The 19,725-nt window shown below is 35.1% G+C and overlaps 1 protein-coding gene across 5 annotated transcripts in view; it reads right to left on the reverse strand.

Moving 5' to 3' along the window:
- Positions 1-391: 391 nt before the first annotated feature.
- lss (lanosterol synthase (2,3-oxidosqualene-lanosterol cyclase)) overlaps positions 392-19,725 on the reverse strand; it is a 75,478-nt gene continuing 56,144 nt past the window's right edge. For 3 of the 5 annotated variants that reach the window (XM_061918372.1, XM_061918369.1, XM_061918373.1), the window contains 5 exons: positions 17,290-17,368; positions 17,039-17,188; positions 2,602-2,987; positions 2,366-2,526; positions 392-2,291 (listed from right to left, as the gene is read on the reverse strand). In XM_061918372.1, coding sequence (XP_061774356.1) covers positions 17,042-17,188; positions 17,290-17,368 — 226 coding nt within the window. In that variant the 3' untranslated portion in view covers positions 392-2,291; positions 2,366-2,526; positions 2,602-2,987; positions 17,039-17,041. Of the gene's footprint in view, positions 2,292-2,365; positions 2,527-2,601; positions 2,988-13,647; positions 17,189-17,289; positions 17,369-19,725 lie in introns of those variants that run through there. The other 2 variants (XM_061918371.1, XM_061918370.1) reach the window with 2 other exon arrangements.

Consider the following 19,725-nt stretch of genomic DNA (forward strand, 5'->3'; position numbering starts at 1 on the left):
GATTAATTTATATATATATATATATAAAAAATGCAAGAAAATATTTTAAATATTTTTGTACCGAGTTCCGAACCACATTGTCATTAAACCTATTTTAAAGTGTAAACTGTCCAGTGACTTTAAATGTGGTAAATAATAAAAAATAAAAAAGTTCCAGAATTACACAAGCAGCACCACGCCTCACATCTCATTCCACAAGTCAGACTACTGAACACTGAGCTTCCTGATGCTGGAAAATGTTGTGCAATGAAGAAAACAAGCAACAAAGAAGGTATGATTGGACACTTTGAAGTGAGGTCATGACATCATCATCATCTTCCTGTAACTCAACTTCTTTTGGACTCTCTTTAAAAAGCTCCTTGTTGGACAGAAATGAATGAAAAACTGAAAATACTTTGCACAAAATCTCGTGTTTTTCTTTTATTTATTTTATTTCAAACACAGATATTCTTTTTTACATTTATTTTTATAATATATATGCCTTTAAATATGACTATTCTAAAAAAAAGGCATTTTTTTCAAGGAATTTTAGCCTTTGGACCACACACGGATATAGGTTTTTGTCCTTAAAAATGAAAATGTTATAAAACTCCGGCCACGGTTGAAATTGTCAAAAGCTGTGGTTCAGCGTTCGTGTGAAGACGAGTAAAATGTGGCTTTTTGATTTGTGTCATCATAAATATCATGTTTTGAATCATACATTCAAGCTCTAAGTAACGAGGGCACTGATTCTTTTCTTTAAAATTGCAATATTTATACATATATATATTATTTTTTTTGTACATATATAAAGATATATTTGTATATATATATATATATTTTTTTTTTTGTACATATATAAATATATATATTTGTGTGTGTGTGTGTATATATATATATATATATATATATATATGTATATATATATATGGATGATCTATCAAGAGGTCTAAGTAAGGAGGGCAGTGATTCTTTTCTTTAAAATATATATATATTCATACATATATACATACATATGTATAAATATATATATAAACGCATATCTATATATTTATATATGTAGATATATATGTATGTATATATACATATATACATTTATTTATATTTTTAAGAAAACACACACATATATGTATATTTACATACATATATATATTTATACATATATATGTGTATATGTATGAATATATGAATATATATTTATTTATAATATTTTAAAGAAAACACATATATATATATATATCATATATATGTATATATATGTGCATATATATATATATATATATATATATATATATAAAGTCCCAATCATTGCATTGTCTATATGTATGTCTATATATATATATATATATATATATATATATATATATATATATACACACACATATATGTATATATAGACATACATATATATTCACATATATAAATATAGAGATATACATTTATATATATATTTATACGTATATATGCGTAGATGTATGAATATATATTTATGTATAATATTTTAAAGAAAACATATATATATATGTATATATATATATATATATATATAAGTTAAAGTCCCGATCATTGCATTGTCTATATATATGTCTATATATACATGTGTGTATATATATATATAGACATATATATAAATTAAATGGAATATGTATATACACCTGTATGTATGTATATATATATATATATATATATATATATATATATATATATATATATATATATATATGGCGACTTGTCCAGGACGTACACCGCCTTCCGCCCGATTGTAGCTAAGATAGGCGCCAGCGCCCCCCGCAACCCCAAAAGGGAATGAGCGGTAGAAAATGGATGGATGGATTTAATATATATATATATAATTAATATCATCTGAATCAAATGGAGAGTTGTTGTAAGATTGCCATCTCTAACGTTTACATTGTTTACAGTGAAATTTGCTTCAATATTGGACTTTTCTATTTCCAAATCCTGTCCGGGAATCCTTTGTCAGAATCCAATCTTTTAGTCATTTCAGTTTTGAAACAAGCAAAACAGCAAAACAAACCGCCCGATGAAAAAAAAAATATTTTAGGTTTAATGTGGATTTAACTTAGTTTAGTACACACTCGGCCCCTGACTGGCTGCATGGACATCATCACCACTGGAGTCAGTCCTCTTTTTTTTTTTGGAGAATCCCTTTTCAAATCGACTTTATTTCATCAGAGTTTGAATACATGTCGGGTCTTGGGAGATGACGGTGCAGAGCAGGGAGGGCTGCTCCCGTTTTAGTCGGAGTCGCTGCTGCTGCTGCTGCTGCTGCTGCAGGAGCTGCTGGAGGACTGGAAGGATGGACACGGAAGTCAGGAAAAGTCCACGTTTGCATTTCCACAAAACATGAAGAGCAGAAGCTCACCCCGTGACAGTCCTTCCCCTTCTTGTGACACTTGCGATGCTTGTGGCCTAACTTGTGCCTCCGCCTTCGACCCTTTCCACACTCTGTTTTTGGACCATGCCCATGCCCGTGCCCGTGCCCGTGCTTGTGACCATGACCCCCACCCTGGCCTTTGCACCGCCCTACAGGAACAAAATACACATTTACCCCACCCGTACATTTTTGACCGTAAACTGAAGAATTGAGACAACGCTCACCTTTCTTGTTGTGGTGCATCCCACAACCTGGAACGGGCAGAAATCTGAAGAACTTGACTGGACGCTGACCCGCCGGTGGAAACACAGGTGCTGCTGGAGCCCGATCCTCTTTTTTACCTGCGGGATCCCCGCCCACATAAAGTAAAGGGGGGCCGGGGTTTAGCTGTAATCTACAATACAGTTGTTTGCTTTACAGTGTGCAGAATGTTAACTATCCAGCCTGCGCGCATGCAGCCGTGGAGAGATGCACATCACTGGAGGCGAGAACGTCAACACAAACACAAAAGTACATTCCTAGTTTGCCCTCGGCGTCGTGTTTCCAGCCTGCGTTGGCGTGTCAAATGTCACGCTGACGACGAGCTGAACTGTCCTCCTTGACGGCCGCCCTGCCGACACCCACACACACTGTCACTAGCGCTGTGGTGCACACCGTTTTGAAATCACAAAACTCCCTAACTTCAAAGAGGAATTGCACTTTTTTTTAAATATTTTGCCTATCGTTCACAATCATTATGAGGGACAAGAACACCATGTATTTTTTTTTTAATTATTTTAAAGATGACCAAAAGAAAATTGGTTGGAAAATGAGGCTTTGTTGTATTAAAAGCCCTCTGAAACAACTTCAAAACCCTCCATCAACGTTTTATAAATACTATACACGCTACAAGTATATATATATAATGTAGTAACAAACACCTTCATAACAATATGTAAGATGTACAATATACACCAGGACGGTATAGCTCGGTTGGTAGAGTGGCCGTGCCAGCAACTTGAGGGTTGTAGGTTCGATTCCCGCTTCAGCCATCCTAGTCACTGCCCGTTGTGTCCTTGGGCAAGACACTTTACCCACCTGCTCCCAGTGCCACCCACACTGGTTTAAATGTACAAATTAGATATTGGGTTTCACTATGCGCTTTGAGTCACTAGAGAAAAAGCGCTATATAAATATAATTCACTTCACTAAAAACTGAAAGTATATATATATATATATATATATATATATATATATATATACATATATATATATATACATACATATATATATACATACATATATATATATATATACATCCATCCATTTTCTACCGCTCATTCCCTTTTGGGGTCGCGAGTCGCGCTGGCGCCTATCTCAGCTACAATCACACATATATATATATATATATATATATATATACATATATATATATGTATATATATATACATATATTAACGCACACATATATATATGTGTGTATATATATATACATATATATGTATATATACATATATATATGCATATACAGTACATATGTATTATAAATATACATATATATAAATACACACATATATATATATACATAGATACATATATATATATACATAAATACATACATACATCAATTTTCTACCGCTTATTCCCTTTTGGGGTCGCTGGCACCTATCTCAGCTGCATACATACATATATATATATATATATACACACATATATATACATATACATATATATATATATACATATACATATATACATATATATATATATATATATTTTTTTTTTTTTTTTTTTTCTACCGCTTATTCCCTTTTGGGGTCGCGGGGGGCGCTGGCGCCTATATCAGCTGCATACATACATATATATATATATATATACACACATATATATACATATACATATATATATATATACATATACATATATATATATATACATATATATATATATATATATATATATATATAATGTAGTAACAGACACCTTCATAACAATATGTAATATGTTCAAACAAAAAAAGATGATACATTTAACTGTCAAAATTGAAAGTAAGATACTTTGGCATTAAGGACAAAACATTTCTTAACAGGTGTCTAAAGTTTGGCACATGCATGGATGAGATCATTTTTTTTATTGGCTCTTGGCAGCACAACCTATACAGCAGCAGAAAAAGGTAAAAGTCCATACAAGGCAATATTTTAGGATCCAAACTTAAAATGTTGACACTAATAATGATAATATACTAAGCTGTGACACTAAACAAGGGCAGGTTTTGTTTTCAAATTCAGGCTGTGAAACAATTCAAATTTGTAACCACAATTAATCGCATTTTGTCCATAATTAACCCATAGTTAATCAGGACTGATTGCAGAAGCTGGTTTTGTCTTCAAATAGGAGCTGTCAAACAATTACCATTTTTAATCACAGTTAATCACTGTGGAAGTTGCCGTCCAGGGGGTTCTTCAGACCACCAATCACCGACATGAAAGCTCGGATCAGAGTTACAATACAGTTTTATTTTAAGAATTCAGCGGGTTGTTTTCACGCTCTTGCTCTCACTCCAGCTCCAACAACTTCTCTCCTTCCGGCTGCTGCTAATGAAGGGCGACAGGTGATTAGACAACAAGGCCCACCTGGGCCATCTACGCACCTGTCGCTGTCTTCGAGGCCGGTCCTGGCACACCCTGTTCCACGACAAGCCCGCAGCCCCCCCACCCACCCCTTTCACAATCACGTTTCTCCAAAGTTAACCCACAGTTAATCATGATTAATTTTAAATATACGTTTTTTAAACAGAAGCAGGTTTTGTCTTCAAATTAGAGTTGTCAAACAACTAAATTTACATCAGAAACAATTGGAAATGTGGACTCGTCAGACCACGGAACACTTTTCCACTTTAGATCAGCTCCTCTTAGATGAGCTTGGGCCCTGGGTGTTGTTGATAAATGGCTTTGGCTTTGCATTGTAGAGTTTTAACTTGCACTTACATATGTAGCGACAAACTGTAGTTACTGACGGTTGTTTTCTGAAGCGTTCCTGAGCCCATGTGGTGATATCCTTTACACACTGATGTCGATTTTTGATGCAGTACGTCCTGAGGGGTCGAAGGTCTGCAATATCATCGCTTACGTGCAGTCATTTCTCCAAATTCTGTACCTTTTGATGATATTACGGACCATAGATGGTGAAATCCCTAAATTTGCAATATCTCGTTGAGAAATGTTGTTCTCTGTTGGATAATTTGCTCACGCATTTGTTCACAAAGTGGTGACCCTTTCCCCGTCCTTGTTTTGGAATGACTCAGCACTTCATGGAAGCTGCTTTTTACACCCAATCATGGCACCGAACTGTTCCCAATTAGCCCGTTCACCTGTGGGATGTTCCAAATAAGTGTTTGATGAGCATTCCCCGACTTTCTCAGTCTTTTTTGCCACTTGTGCCAGCTTTTTCGAAACATGTCGCAGGCATCAAATTCCAAATTAGCTAATATTTGCAAAAAATAACAAAGTTTTCCAGTTCGAACATTAAATATTTTGTCTTTGCAGTCTATTCAATTAAATATAAGTTGAAAAGGATTTGCAAATCATTGTAGTTTGTTTTTATTTACCATTTACACAACGTGCCAACTTCACTGGTTTTGCATATTTTAAGTGATATTTTTTTTTATAACATTTTAGGCCCTGGTGTAGTTGCACGTGCACCATTTTTGGTAATGAGGGGAGCAGAAAAGCAAGCCTAAATAAGCAACCAGACTTTGGAAAAAACAAGCCCCCATTAACTTTGAAAACATTTAGTTAACTTTGGCATCCCTGGCGTCGTTTATTTTGCCTTATTTGTTTTTAACAAAGTGTGGACACCGCAAAACTTCCAAGCTGACTCCAAATGTGATCCAAAATATGCTTTTGGACAAGCAGAAGTGGAAAATACCAAAAAGGGCGGCAAGAAAAGCGGCTTTGTTTTTTTGTTTTTTGTCTCTTCGTCATGCCGAGGTCTTGTGAGGACCGGATCAACCAGTCGCTGTTTTGCAAACCTCAAATACCGCTTTTTTTTTTTTTAAATCATCATTAAGATCTGGCCACACATTGTCAGACACTCCTTAGTCATTACAGATCTTGTTCTTTGATTACACAGATATTTTTCTACCACGCCTTTAAAAAAAATCCAAAAATCTGCGACAGAAAATAAGGAGAAGTTGTTGTTATATTCTAACGTTTTAATGGGGTATTTTTAGCCTTTTACACATATTCATCCATTTAATTCCTCTTCCACCAAAAAAGGCTGACAAAAAACCATCACTCAGGTCAAAGGTGTCCAAAGTGCGGCCCGACGGCTATTCGAGGCCCAAAGATTATTTTTATATAAATATTTTAAAAAAACTAAGTGGAATAAAACAGCAAAAAAAAGTTTAAATGTAATGAGAAAAAGTTGCAATGTTGATTGTACATTTTTCTATGAAGGATAAAACACTGAATATTGACAACATAAGAACATCACACCCCCCCCCCCCCATCCACATATTCATGACATTCTAAAAATACTGTTAAAAAACCCCGAACAAAGTGGATTAAAAGAGCAAAAAAGTTGAAATGTAACGAGAAAAAGTTGCAATGTTGACTCTAATGACAAAACGTTGTTGTTTTTTAGCTTTTATTATTCAAAAAATAAAAATGAATCAAAATCAATGTTATGAATTATTGACCTACTTAGGCTCCATTTACTCCACATCGAAAAATTCCACTTTGAAATATTTGTTGAAAAAATACTGCAAAATTTGTGTTTGCCATTTAAAAAAAAAATGTTTTCTTCGACATAAAGGGCATAAAACAAACACACACACACACAAAAAAAAAAAAAACATGAGAAAAAAATAAAGAATTTAATCAAGAGATGGATTTGAAGTTTATCAACAGCAGGCCTGGGCAATCATTTTGACTGGGGGGCCACAATTAGAGGAAAAAAATGTGTCTGGGGGCCGATATATCTATTTTTAGGAACACTAATACAAAACTTCACAATAATGTCGGATTGAATGCTAAAAACATTATGACAGACCGCCTTAAAAAACGGAATGAAATTTTAACATTTTCTATGAAGGATAAAACACTGAATATTGACAACATAAGAACATCACACCCCCTCTCCATCCACATATTCATGACATACAACGACCCATTTTTAAAAATACTGTTAAAAAACCCCAAACAAAGTAGATTAAAAGAGCAAAAAAGTTGAAATGTAACGAGAAAAAGTTGCAATGTTGACTCTAATGAATAAAAGTTGTTTTTTTAGCTGTTATTTCTCAAAAAATAATAATGAATCAAAATCAATGCTATGAATTATTGACCTATATAAGACTCTATTTACTCCACATCGAAATTCCATTTTGAAATATTTGTTGAAAGAAAATATTGCATACTTTGTGTTTGCCACATTAAAAAAAAAAGTTTTCTTTGACAAAAAGGGCATAAAACAAACACCCACAAAAAAATCAATGAGAAAAAAAGTAAACACTTATAGATTAGAAGTTTATCAAAAGCACACATTGTGCTTTAAAAAGCAAGTTTAAAATAATACAAAACCTCACAATAAATTCTGATTGAATGCTAAAAACATTATGACAGACCGCCCTAAAAAACGGAATGAAATTTTACATTTTCTATGAATGATAAAACACTGAATATTGACAACATATAAACATCACACCCCCTCTCCATCCACATATTTTACAATCAAGCAAAACATGACAAAAATGCGACAAAGAGCGAAACTGATTTTTAAAAGATTTTAATCCCTGTGTCTGCAAATGATTATGTGTAACAACCCATTCTAAAAATACTATTAAAAGAGCAAAAAAGTTGAAATGTAACGAGAAAAAGTTGCAATGTTGACTCTAATGACAAAAAGTTGTTTTCTCAAAAAATAATAATGAATCCAAATCAATGTTATGAATTATTGACCTACGTAGGCTCCATTTACTCCACATCAAAAATTCCACTTTGAAATATTTGTGGAAAAAATACTGCAAACTTTGTGTTCGCCACATAAAAAAAAAGTTTATTTGACAAAAAGGGCATAAAACACACCAAAAAAAATATATGAGGAAAAAAAGTAAAGACTTATAATCAAGAGATAGATTTGAAGTTTATCAAGATTAGGCCTGGGCAATTATTTTGACTGGGGGGCCACAATTAGAGGAAAAAAATGTGTCTGGGGGCCGATATATCTATTTTTAGGAACACTAATACAAAACCTCACAATAATGTCTGATTGAATGCTAAAAACATTATGACAGACCGCATTAAAAAACGGAATGAAATTTTAAATTTTTCCATGAAAGATAAAACACTGAATATTGACAACATAAGAACATCACACCCCCTCTCCATCCATATATTCATGACATATAACGACCCATTCTAAAAATACTGTTAAAAAACCCTAAACAAAACAGCAAAAAAGTTGAAATGTAACGAGAAAAAGTTGCAATGTTGACTCCGATGACAAAAAGTTGTTTTTTAGCTGTTATTTCTCAAAAAATAATAATGAATCAAAATCAATGCTATGAATTATTGACCTATATAAGGCTCCATTTACTCCACATCAAAATTCCATTTTGAAATATTTGTTGAAAGAAAATATTGCATACTTTGTGTTTGCCACATTAAAAAAAAAAGTTTTCTTTGACAAAAAGGTCATAAAACAAACACCCACAGAAAAAGTACAAACTTATAATCGATAGATTAGAAGTTTATCAAAAGCACACATTGTGCTTTAAAAAGCAAGTTTAAAATAATACAAAACCTCACAACAATGTCTGATTGAATGCTAAAAACATGACAAACCGCCTTAAAAAACTGAATGAAATTTTACATTTTCTATGAATGATAAAACACTGAATATTGACAACATATAAACATCACACCCCCTCTCCATCCACATATTTTACAATCAAGCAAAACATGACAAAAATGCGACAAAGAGCGAAACTGATTTTTAAAAGATTTTAATCCCTGTGTCTGCAAATGATTATGTGTAAGAACCCATTCTAAAAATACTATTAAAAGAGCAAAAAAGTTGAAATGTAACGAGAAAAAGTTGCAATGTTGACTCTAATGACAAAAAGTTGTTTTCTCAAAAAATTATATTGAATCAAAATCAATGTTATGAATTATTGACCTATTTAGGCTCCATTTACTCCACATCAAAAATTCCACTTTGAAATATTTGTTGAAAAAATACTGCAAACTTTGTGTTTGCCACATTAAAAAAAAAAGTTTCTTTGACAAAAAGGGCATAAAACACACCAAAAAAATGTATGGGAAAAAAAAGTAAAGATTATAATCAAGAGATAGATTTGAAGTATATCAAGAGCAGGCCTGGGCAATCATTTTGACTGGGGGGCCACAATTAGAGGAAAAAAATGTGTCTGGGGGCCGATATATCTATTTTTAGGAACACTAATACAAAACCTCACAATAATGTCTGATTGAATGCTAAAAACATTATGACAGACCACCTTAAAAAACGGAATGAAATTTTAAATGTTTCCATGAAGGATAAAACACTGAATATTGACAACATAAGAACATCACACCCCCTCTCCATCCACATACTCATGACATAAATAAGGCTCATTTTAAAAATACTGTGGAAAAAAAAAAAACAAAGTGGATTAAAACAGCAAAACAGTTGAAATGTAACGAGAAAAAGTTGCAATGTTGACTATAATGACAAAAAGTTGTTTGTTTTTTAGCTGTTATTATTCAAAAAATAATAATGAATCAAAATCAATGTTATGAATTATTGACTTATTTAAGGCTCCACTTACTTATTCTCAAAAATTCCATTGTGAAATATTTGTTGAAAGAAAATATTGCATACTTTGTGTTTGCCACATTAAAAAAAGCAGTTTTCTTTGACAAAAAGGTCATAAAACAAACACACACAAAAAATTTAAAAACTCATAATCGATAGATTAGAAGTTTATCAAGAGCACACATTGTGTTTTAAAAAGCAAGTTTAAAATAATACAAAACCTCGCAATAAAGTCTGATTGAATGCTAAAAACATGACAAACCGCCTTAAAAAAACGGAATGAAATTTTAAATTTTTCTATGAATGATAAAACACTGAATATTGACAACATAAGAACATCACACCCCCTCTCCATCCGCATATTCATGACATATAACGACCCATTCTAAAAATACTGTTAAAAAAAACCCCGAACAAAGTGGATTAAAAGAGTAAAAAAGTTGAAATTTGTAACGAGAAATAAGTTGCAATGTTGACTCTAATGAATAAAAGTAGTTTTTTTAGCTGTTATTTCTCAAAAAATAATAATGAATAAAAATCAATGTTATGAATTATTGACCTACGTAGGCTCCATTTACTCCACATGGAAAAATTCCACTTTGAAATATTTGTTGAAAAAATTCTGCAAACTTTGTGTTTGCCATTTAAAAAAAAATGTTTTCTTTGACATAAAGGGCATAAAACAAACACACACACACACACACACACACACACACACACACACACACAAAAAAAAACATGAGAAAAAAATAAAGACTTTAATCAAGAGATAGATTTGAAGTTTATCAAGAGCAGGCCTGGGCAATTATTTTGACTGGGGGGCCACAATTAGAGGAAAAAATTTTGTCTGGGGGCCGATATATCTATTTTTAGGAACACTAATACCAAACCTCACAATAATGTCTGATTGAATGCTAAAAACATTATGACAGACCGCCTTAAAAAACGGAATTAAATTTTAAATTTTTCCATGAAGGATAAAACACTGAATATTGACAACATAAGAACATCACACCCCCTCTCCATCCACATATTCATGACATAAATAAGGCTCATTTTAAAAATACTGTGGAAAAAAACAAACAAAGTGGATTAAAACAGCAAAACAGTTGAAATGTAACGAGAAAAAGTTGCAATGTTGACTATAATGACAAAAAGTTGTTCGTTTTTTAGCTGTTATTATTCAAAAAATAATAATGAATCAAAATCAATGTTATGAATTATTGACTTATTTAAGGCTCCACTTACTTATTCTCAAAAATTCCATTGTGAAATATTTGTTGAAAGAAAATATTGCATACTTTGTGTTTGCCACATTAAAAAAAAAAGTTTTCTTTGACAAAAAGGTCATAAAACAAACACACACAAAAAATTTAAAAACTCATAATCGATAGATTAGAAGTTTATCAAGAGCACACATTGTGCTTTAAAAAGCAAGTTTAAAATAATACAAAACCTCACAATAAAGTCTGACTGAATGCTAAAAACATGACAGACCGCCTTAAAAAAACGGAATGAAATTTTACATTTTTCCATGAAAGATAAAACACTGAATATTGACAACATAAGAACATCACACCCCCTCCCCATCCGCATATTCATGACATATAACGACCCATTCTAAAAATACTGTTAAAAAAAAACCCGAACAAAGTGGATTAAAAGAGTAAAAAAGTTGAAATTTGTAACGAGAAATAAGTTGCAATGTTGACTCTAATGAATAAAAGTTGTTTTTTTAGCTGTTATTTCTCAAAAAATAATAATGAATCAAAATCAATGTTATGAATTATTGACCTACGTAGGCTCCATTTACTCCACATGGAAAAATTCCACTTTGAAATATTTGTTGAAAAAATTCTGCAAACTTTGTGTTTGCCATTTAAAAAAAAATGTTTTCTTTGACATAAAGGGCATAAAACAAACACACACACACACACACACACACACACACACACACACACACACACACACACACACACACACAAAAAAAAACATGAGAAAAAAATAAAGACTTTAATCAAGAGATAGATTTGAAGTTTATCAAGAGCAGGCCTGGGCAATTATTTTGACTGGGGGGCCACAATTAGAGGAAAAAATTTTGTCTGGGGGCCGATATATCTATTTTTAGGAACACTAATACAAAACCTCACAATAAAGTCTGATTGAATGCTAAAAACATTATGACAGACCGCCTAAAAAACGGAATTCAATTTTAAAATTGTCTATGAAGGATAAAACACTGAATATTGACAACATAAGAACATCACACCCCCTCTCCATCCACATATTCATGACATGAATACGGCTCATTTCAAAAATACTGTTAAAAAAACCCAAACAACGTGTATTAAAACAGCAAAACAGTTGAAATGTAACGAGAAAAAATTGCAATGTTGACTATAATGACGAAAAGTTGTGTGTTTTTTAGCTGTTATCATTAAAAAAATAATAATCAATCAAAATCAATGTTATGAATTATTGACTTATTTAAGGCTCCACTTACTTATTCGCAAAAATTCCATTTTGAAATATTTGTTGAAAGAAAATATTGCATACTTTGTGTTTGCCACATAAAAAAAAAAGGTTCTTTGACAAAAAGGTCATAAAACAAACACACACAAAAAATTTAAAAACTCATAATCGATAGATTAGAAGTTTATCAAGAGCACACATTGTGCTTTAAAAAGCAAGTTTAAAATAATACAAAACCTCACAATAATGTCTGATTGAATGCTAAAAGCGTTAAGACAAACCGCCTTAAAAAACAGAATGAAATTTTAGATTTTTCTATGACGGATAAAACACTGAATATTGACAAAATATAAACATCATACCCCCTCTCCATCCACATATTTTACGATCAAGCAAAACGCGACAAAAATGCGACAAACAGACGTATACATTATTTTAATCCCTTTATCTGCAAATGATTATGTGTAAAGAGCCATTCTAAAAAATACTGTTTAAAAAAAAAAAAACTAAGTGGATTAAAAGAGCAAAAAAGTTTAAATGTAACGAGAAAAACTTGTAATGTTGACCATAATGATAAAAACATTTTCTTTGACTGTTGTTTCTCAAAAAATAATAATGAATCAAAATCAGTCGTATGAATTAATTACTTATATAAGGCTCATTTACTTCTCCTAAAATATTCTACCGTTGAAAGTAAGAATTTTTGTGTATTTTTTTCCCCTTTGAACTGTCAAGGCTCCAAAAAAAACAAAAAACAAAATAATAATATATATATATTTATATATATATATATATATATATATTAAAATCAATGTTATGAACTATTGATCCATTCAAATCTCCAATTACTCCACATCAAATATTCGACTTTGAAAATCTTTTGGGGGAAAATATTGCATACGTTGTGTTTTGCCCCCCAAAAAACAAGGTTTTGACAAAAAGAGAATATAAAAAAAAAAAAAAAAAAACTTTATATCGACAGACCTGATGTTAAAACAAATGTATGACTTTTTAAAAAATATTTATTGATTTTTTTGACACACATTTTTTAACATAAATACGAGTTTAATTTTTTGTATTATATAATATCGACATGAAACCACAGACAACTGGACTTCCGAATGGCCCCAACATGATGCAACAATACACACAAGCAAACAAAAGGCTCATCAATCACCCACAATTCAATTACCTCTCAATCGGGGCCAAACTGGAGCTCAGTCTCCATTACATATTTTAAAAAAGCACCCCATACTTATGGAAATTTTACAGAACAACCATTAAACGTCAGTCAAATTCTCTCCAATTTAATAAAAATATAAAAATATCTCTGATATGGCGGGCTTGGCACAATAATACTTCTATCTAACAAAGTAGATTCTTTTTGAATTTGCTAAGAGAAAATAACACAGGTGTGTGGAGAGGAGTAGCCGACGGGCCGACATCTTGGACAGGGCACGCTGCAGCCCTGCCCAAGATGGCGGCAAGGAGGCGGAGAATGCGGTGCAGCGGAGAGGCGGGGCGTGCCGGGAGCGACGCTGCCGCAGTAGAATTCAGGTGCGTGGGAAACGATTAACATTTCTCCTGACACTGTATAAAAGGGGAGAAGGAGGAGAGATCGAGAAGGAAGGAGAAGAGTCCACAGCGCATGAGAGGCGAGAGCAACACAGAGCGCAAGACGAGCACGACGACGACAGCTGAAAAGCAGACCGGGAACAAGCAGTGGAGGAAGGAGCTGAAAAGCGATTCAAGCTGCAACCAACCTTTCATGCAAAATAAAGAAGTCAAACCTGCTCAAAAGCATGTCCTTCCTGGGTGGTTCATTGAACCGGCACGGCGACAGCAAGAGACTGTCACAAGGTGTTACCTTAAAGTTTAGGTTATAAATATGTGTAATTGATACTTTTAAAGATGGAGGAAACATATCTAAAACTGTGTCAGTCGGTATGTTTGGAAACCTGGGAAAAGTATTACGAACCATGAATTGATTAACGTGGACCTCGACTTAAACAAGTTGAAAAACTTATTCAGGTGTTACCATTTAGTGGTCATTTGTACAGAATACATACTGTACTGTGCAATCTACTAATAAAAGTCTCAATCAATCAAAAAAAACAAAATTGTGGATCTGTAGACACCTAAAAAAGTGTTGATTTGGGTGTAAAAATGTATCACAAAGTTGCTGGAAAGAGTGTTGTCAAGGTATAAATGTTTAATACTGTTGATCGCCAGACTTCCCCATCTTAAAAAAAGCATTATCGACAAGAGAGGGAGGGAAAACATGATTAGATGTGATGGTGCAAGGTTTTTAACGATGGGATTTTTCATAAAAGCAGAAGTAGCAGAGCAGATGGGAGAGTGAACCAGAGCCCTAAGAGATACTGGTTTAGTTGAGTTAGTCTACTGTGGAGGTGGGCGTGGCCTGCGGGGTGTGCAAGGACCGGCCTCGAAGACAACGACAGGTGAGTCGATGGCCCAGGTGGGCCTTGTATACCTAATCACCTGTCGCCTACATTAGCAGCAGCCGGGACGAGATAGAGGAGTTGGAGTCAGGGAGAGACAGGAGACTGAAACGAAAACATTTATATTGCTGGAAAGCAATCGCTGCGTGTGTGCATGCAAATAAAAGACTGTATTCAAACTAGATGATCTGTCGGCCAGGAGAACCCACCCAAGAGGGGAACCTTCACACCTACATAAAGCAGCCATAACAAAGGAGGATCAGATGCTTCATATTGCAGCCGATATTTAAGAATTCTAATGTTGGTGACCCAGTAAGTAAACCCTAAAGTTCGGTAGTTCTAATCCTCCCGATGATTAAAGTCTCTGCAAATATTGCTTACATAAGTAAACTGAGTCTTTTGATTCCAAAATGAAGTCTAAAATCTAACTTATGGAAGAAGGACTGAGGGTGGTATACACTGAAGCAATGCTGGAGATCAGTCAGGGACACAGGTCCAGTGGCCATGGATGAAGGGCTGGATGTCCAGAGTCCTGACCCGGGGTGGACCGCTGGCCTGTGCATCGGTCGGGGACATCTCTGCACTTCTGACCTGTCTCCGCTCGGAATGGTCTCTTGTTGGCCCCACTATGGACTGGACTCTCACTATTATGTTAGATCCACTATGGACTGGACTCTCACTATTATGTTAGATCCACTATGGACTGGACTCTCACACTACAATGTTAGATCCACAATGGACTGGACTCTCACTATTATGTTAGATCCACTATGGACTGGACTCTCACTATTATGTTTGATCCACTATGGACTGGACTCCTTTTATATTAGATCCACTATGGACTGGACTCCTATTATGTTAGATCCTCTATGGACTGGACTTTCACTATTATGTTAGATCCACTATGGACTGGACTCTCACTATTATGTTAGATCCACTATGGACTGGATTCTTATTATCTTAGATCCACTATGGACTGGACTCTCACTATTATGTTTGATCCACTCTGAACTGGAGTGTCACTATTATGTTTGATCAACTATGGACTGGACTCCTTTTATATTAGATCCACTATGGACTGGACTCCTATTATGTTAGATCCACTATGGTCTGGACTCTCACTACTATGTTTGATCCACTATGGACTGGACTCTCAGTATTATGTTAGATCCACTATGGACTGGACTCCTATTATCTTGGATCCACTATGGACTGGACTCTCACTATTATGTTTGATCCACTATGAACTGGACTCTCACTATTATGTTAGATCCACTATGGACTGGACTCTCAGTATTATGTTAGATCCACTATGGACTGGACTCTCACTATTATGTTTGATCCACTATGAACTGGACTGTCACTATTATGTTAGATCCACTATGGACTGGAGTCTCACTACTATGTTAGATCCACTATGGACTGGACTTCCACAATATTATGCTAGACCCACTCGACGTCCATTGCACCGTTCTCCCTCGATAGAGTGTGTGGGGTCGTCCCACATCTGCGGTCCTCTCCAAGGTTTCTCATTGTAATCCCACTGGGTTGAGTTTTTCCTTGCCCTGATGTGGGATCTGAGCCGAGGATGCCGTTGTGGCTTGTGCAGCCCTTTGAGACGCTCGTGATTTAGGGCTATATAAATAAACATTGATCGATTGATTGATTGATTGAACAAATAGGAAAATTGCGAGTTCACATTCATTTGAACAGAGTTGACACATGAGCCACTGTAGATAATTAGTGGGTGCAGACAATTTACCCGTGCACCCTATAGTCTGAAAAACTCAGTATATATCAGGATATAGATTCTAGGCCATATCACTCATCCCTAATTGAAACTAGACCTGCTACTGTCAATGAACCTACTCACACACTGTAAATGATACATCAATCAAAAAGCTGCAATGCAAAATAATGCTGGGACAAGTACCAGTCAGTTGATTGACAAGTCGAGCTTTCCCGTCAGAGAGCTGCCAGGGTTTAATGCAGAGAAGCGTCCGAGGGTCCAAATCGGGAAGACGTTTCTGTAGGAAGTGTAGCTGATAGCACAGCTCTTGTTGAACACGCCTGCAACGTTCTCCTGCAGGACACCATAGACCAAATTATAGTTCATATTTCATTCTACTTACTGTATTTATAAGTATAAGTACTGTGAGTACAGTCCAGTAAGAGAGAAGTCACCTGAGGCCAGTCTCCATTGGGAAGCTGCTTATCAATCAGTAGTTGTATTCCTCTTTCAATGGCCCGCTGGTCAGGGTGTCTGCGTGGAAACAAACATGCATGCAATAAACATACCTGCATTTTTGCAAGAATGGAACTTAGAAAAACAAACAAGATAACTGTTGGGAATTTTAGCAGCCAGTACCAATATGATTTCATCTTTAGACAGTGATATTATTATTAAAGGGGAACATTATCACCAAACCTATGCAAGCGTCAATATATACCCTGATGGTGCAGAAAAAAGACCATGTATTTTTTTAACCGATTTCCGAACTCTAAATGGGGGAATTTTGGCGAATTAAACGCCTTTCTGTTTATCGGTCTTGTAGCGATGACGTCAGAACGTGACGTCACCGAGGTAACACACCCGCCATTTTCATTTTCACATTACAAACACCGGGTCGCAGCTCTGTTATTTTCCGTTTTTTCGACTATTTTTTGGAACCTTGGAGACATCATGCCTCGTCGGTGTGTTGTCGGAGGGTGTAACAACACTAACAGGGAGGGATTCAAGTTGCACCACTGGCAAGAAATTTGCCGCCAGACCCCCATTGAATAGGCCAGAGTGTCTTCACATTTGACCGGCGATGCTAAGACAGACATGGCACAGAGATGTATGGATAACCTGCAGATGCATTTGCAACGATTAAGTCAACGAAATCACAAAGGTGAGTTTTGTTGATGTTGTTGACTTATGTGCTAAACAGACATATTTGGTCGCAGCATGACTGCCAGCTAATCGATGCTAACATGCTACGCTAATCGATGCTAACATGCTATTTACGCAAGCTGTATGTACATTTGAAACTAGATGCCCACATTTAATGCGAAACAAACACTTACCAATCGACGGATTTAAGTTAATCCAGTGTCACAATTTGCGAAAGTCCTGATCGTTTGGTCCGCATATTTTACCGGCGATGCTAATAAGGCAGCCATGCTATGGGCCACTTCATTAGGTACACCCATGCTATGGCCGAATAGCGTCAATAGCTATTCGCTCAATAGCTTCGGTTTCTTCTTCAATTTCGTTTTCGCTAACTGCCTCCATACTCCGACCATCTGTTTCAATACGTGCGTAATCTGTTGAATCGCTTAAACCGCTGAAATCCGAGTCTGAATCCGAGCTAATGTCGTTATATCTTGCTGTGGTAACCGCTATGTTGTTTGTATTGGCAGCACTGTATGACGTCACAGAAGAAATGGACAGTCGCATCGCAAATAGCGAAAATCAATAACTTTAAAACTTTTTTTAGGGATATTCCGGGAGGTGTAAAATTTTGAAAAAAACTTCGAAAAATAAAACAAGCCACTGGGAACTGATTTTTATTGTTTTTAACCCTTTTAAAATTGTGATAAGGTTCCCCTTTAAGTCTGCGAGCAGCGTTAAACGAGCCCCCCCCCCCCATTTCACCACGGGGTTTACTCCCATTATATAAAAAAATACCTGCTGATCGGGCCCTAATAAAATGCAAGTTTTACACCTTTTGTTTTTGCCCTCTTTTTGTGCCTTCGTGTGCATTGTCCTTTCCATCCTTATCCTTCCCAACCTTTGTATCTGAGCACCTGTCATGATCTGTGGTCTGGATTATGTTTTTTATTTTCAATCTAAGACTCCTTCGGTTCCTTTTTTTTGTGCACCCTTGTTTGTTTTGGTTACCATGGTAACTTATTTCCACCTGCTTCTAATTAGTGTTCACCTGCTCACCTGCTGCCTGAGCACTAATCAGAGGCATTATTTAAACCTGCCTTGTCCTCCATTGAGTGCTGGAGTACTGTTTGCTGTGGAAACAGAGAGCTATTCCCTGGATCCCGACTTCTGTCCCTGTTTGCTGTTTCCTGGTTTGTGTTTTCCTTGCCTTATTTTTTGAACATCAAAACCATGTTTTCATTTTCCAAGCCTGTCATCTCTGCATCTTGGGGTTCGTCACCCACACCACCCGACAGCTACAGTGATGCCCTTGTGAATCAATAAAGTTAATTTTTTAAAATAGTGAAAAACTAAAATGTGAAAAAAAGTATTATAAAAAATAATAATAGATTTTATTTGTAAAAAGCACTTAACAATGAGCGAACAACCTCAAAGTGCGACAGTGTATTAAGAAAAAAAAAAAAAGATAATAGAATAAATAACAATAAAAACTACCCATCCATCCATTTTTATCGCTTGTTCCCTATCTAAAAAAAAGGCGTTTTAAAAAAAAAGAAGGGTTTTTAAGCCTTTATTAAAAGCATCCGCAGTCTGTGGTGCCCTCAGGTGGTCAGGGAGAGCGTTCCACAGACTGGGAGCGGCGGAGCAGAAAGTCCGGTCTCTCATTGTTCGTAGCTATGTCCTCGGAGGTTGGAGGAGGTTAGCCTGTCCGGAGCGCAGGTGTCGTAGAGAGGATTACATAT

The sequence above is a fragment of the Nerophis ophidion genome, linkage group LG13 (genome assembly GCF_033978795.1).
Source record: "Nerophis ophidion isolate RoL-2023_Sa linkage group LG13, RoL_Noph_v1.0, whole genome shotgun sequence".
NCBI lineage: Eukaryota > Metazoa > Chordata > Actinopteri > Syngnathiformes > Syngnathidae > Nerophis > Nerophis ophidion.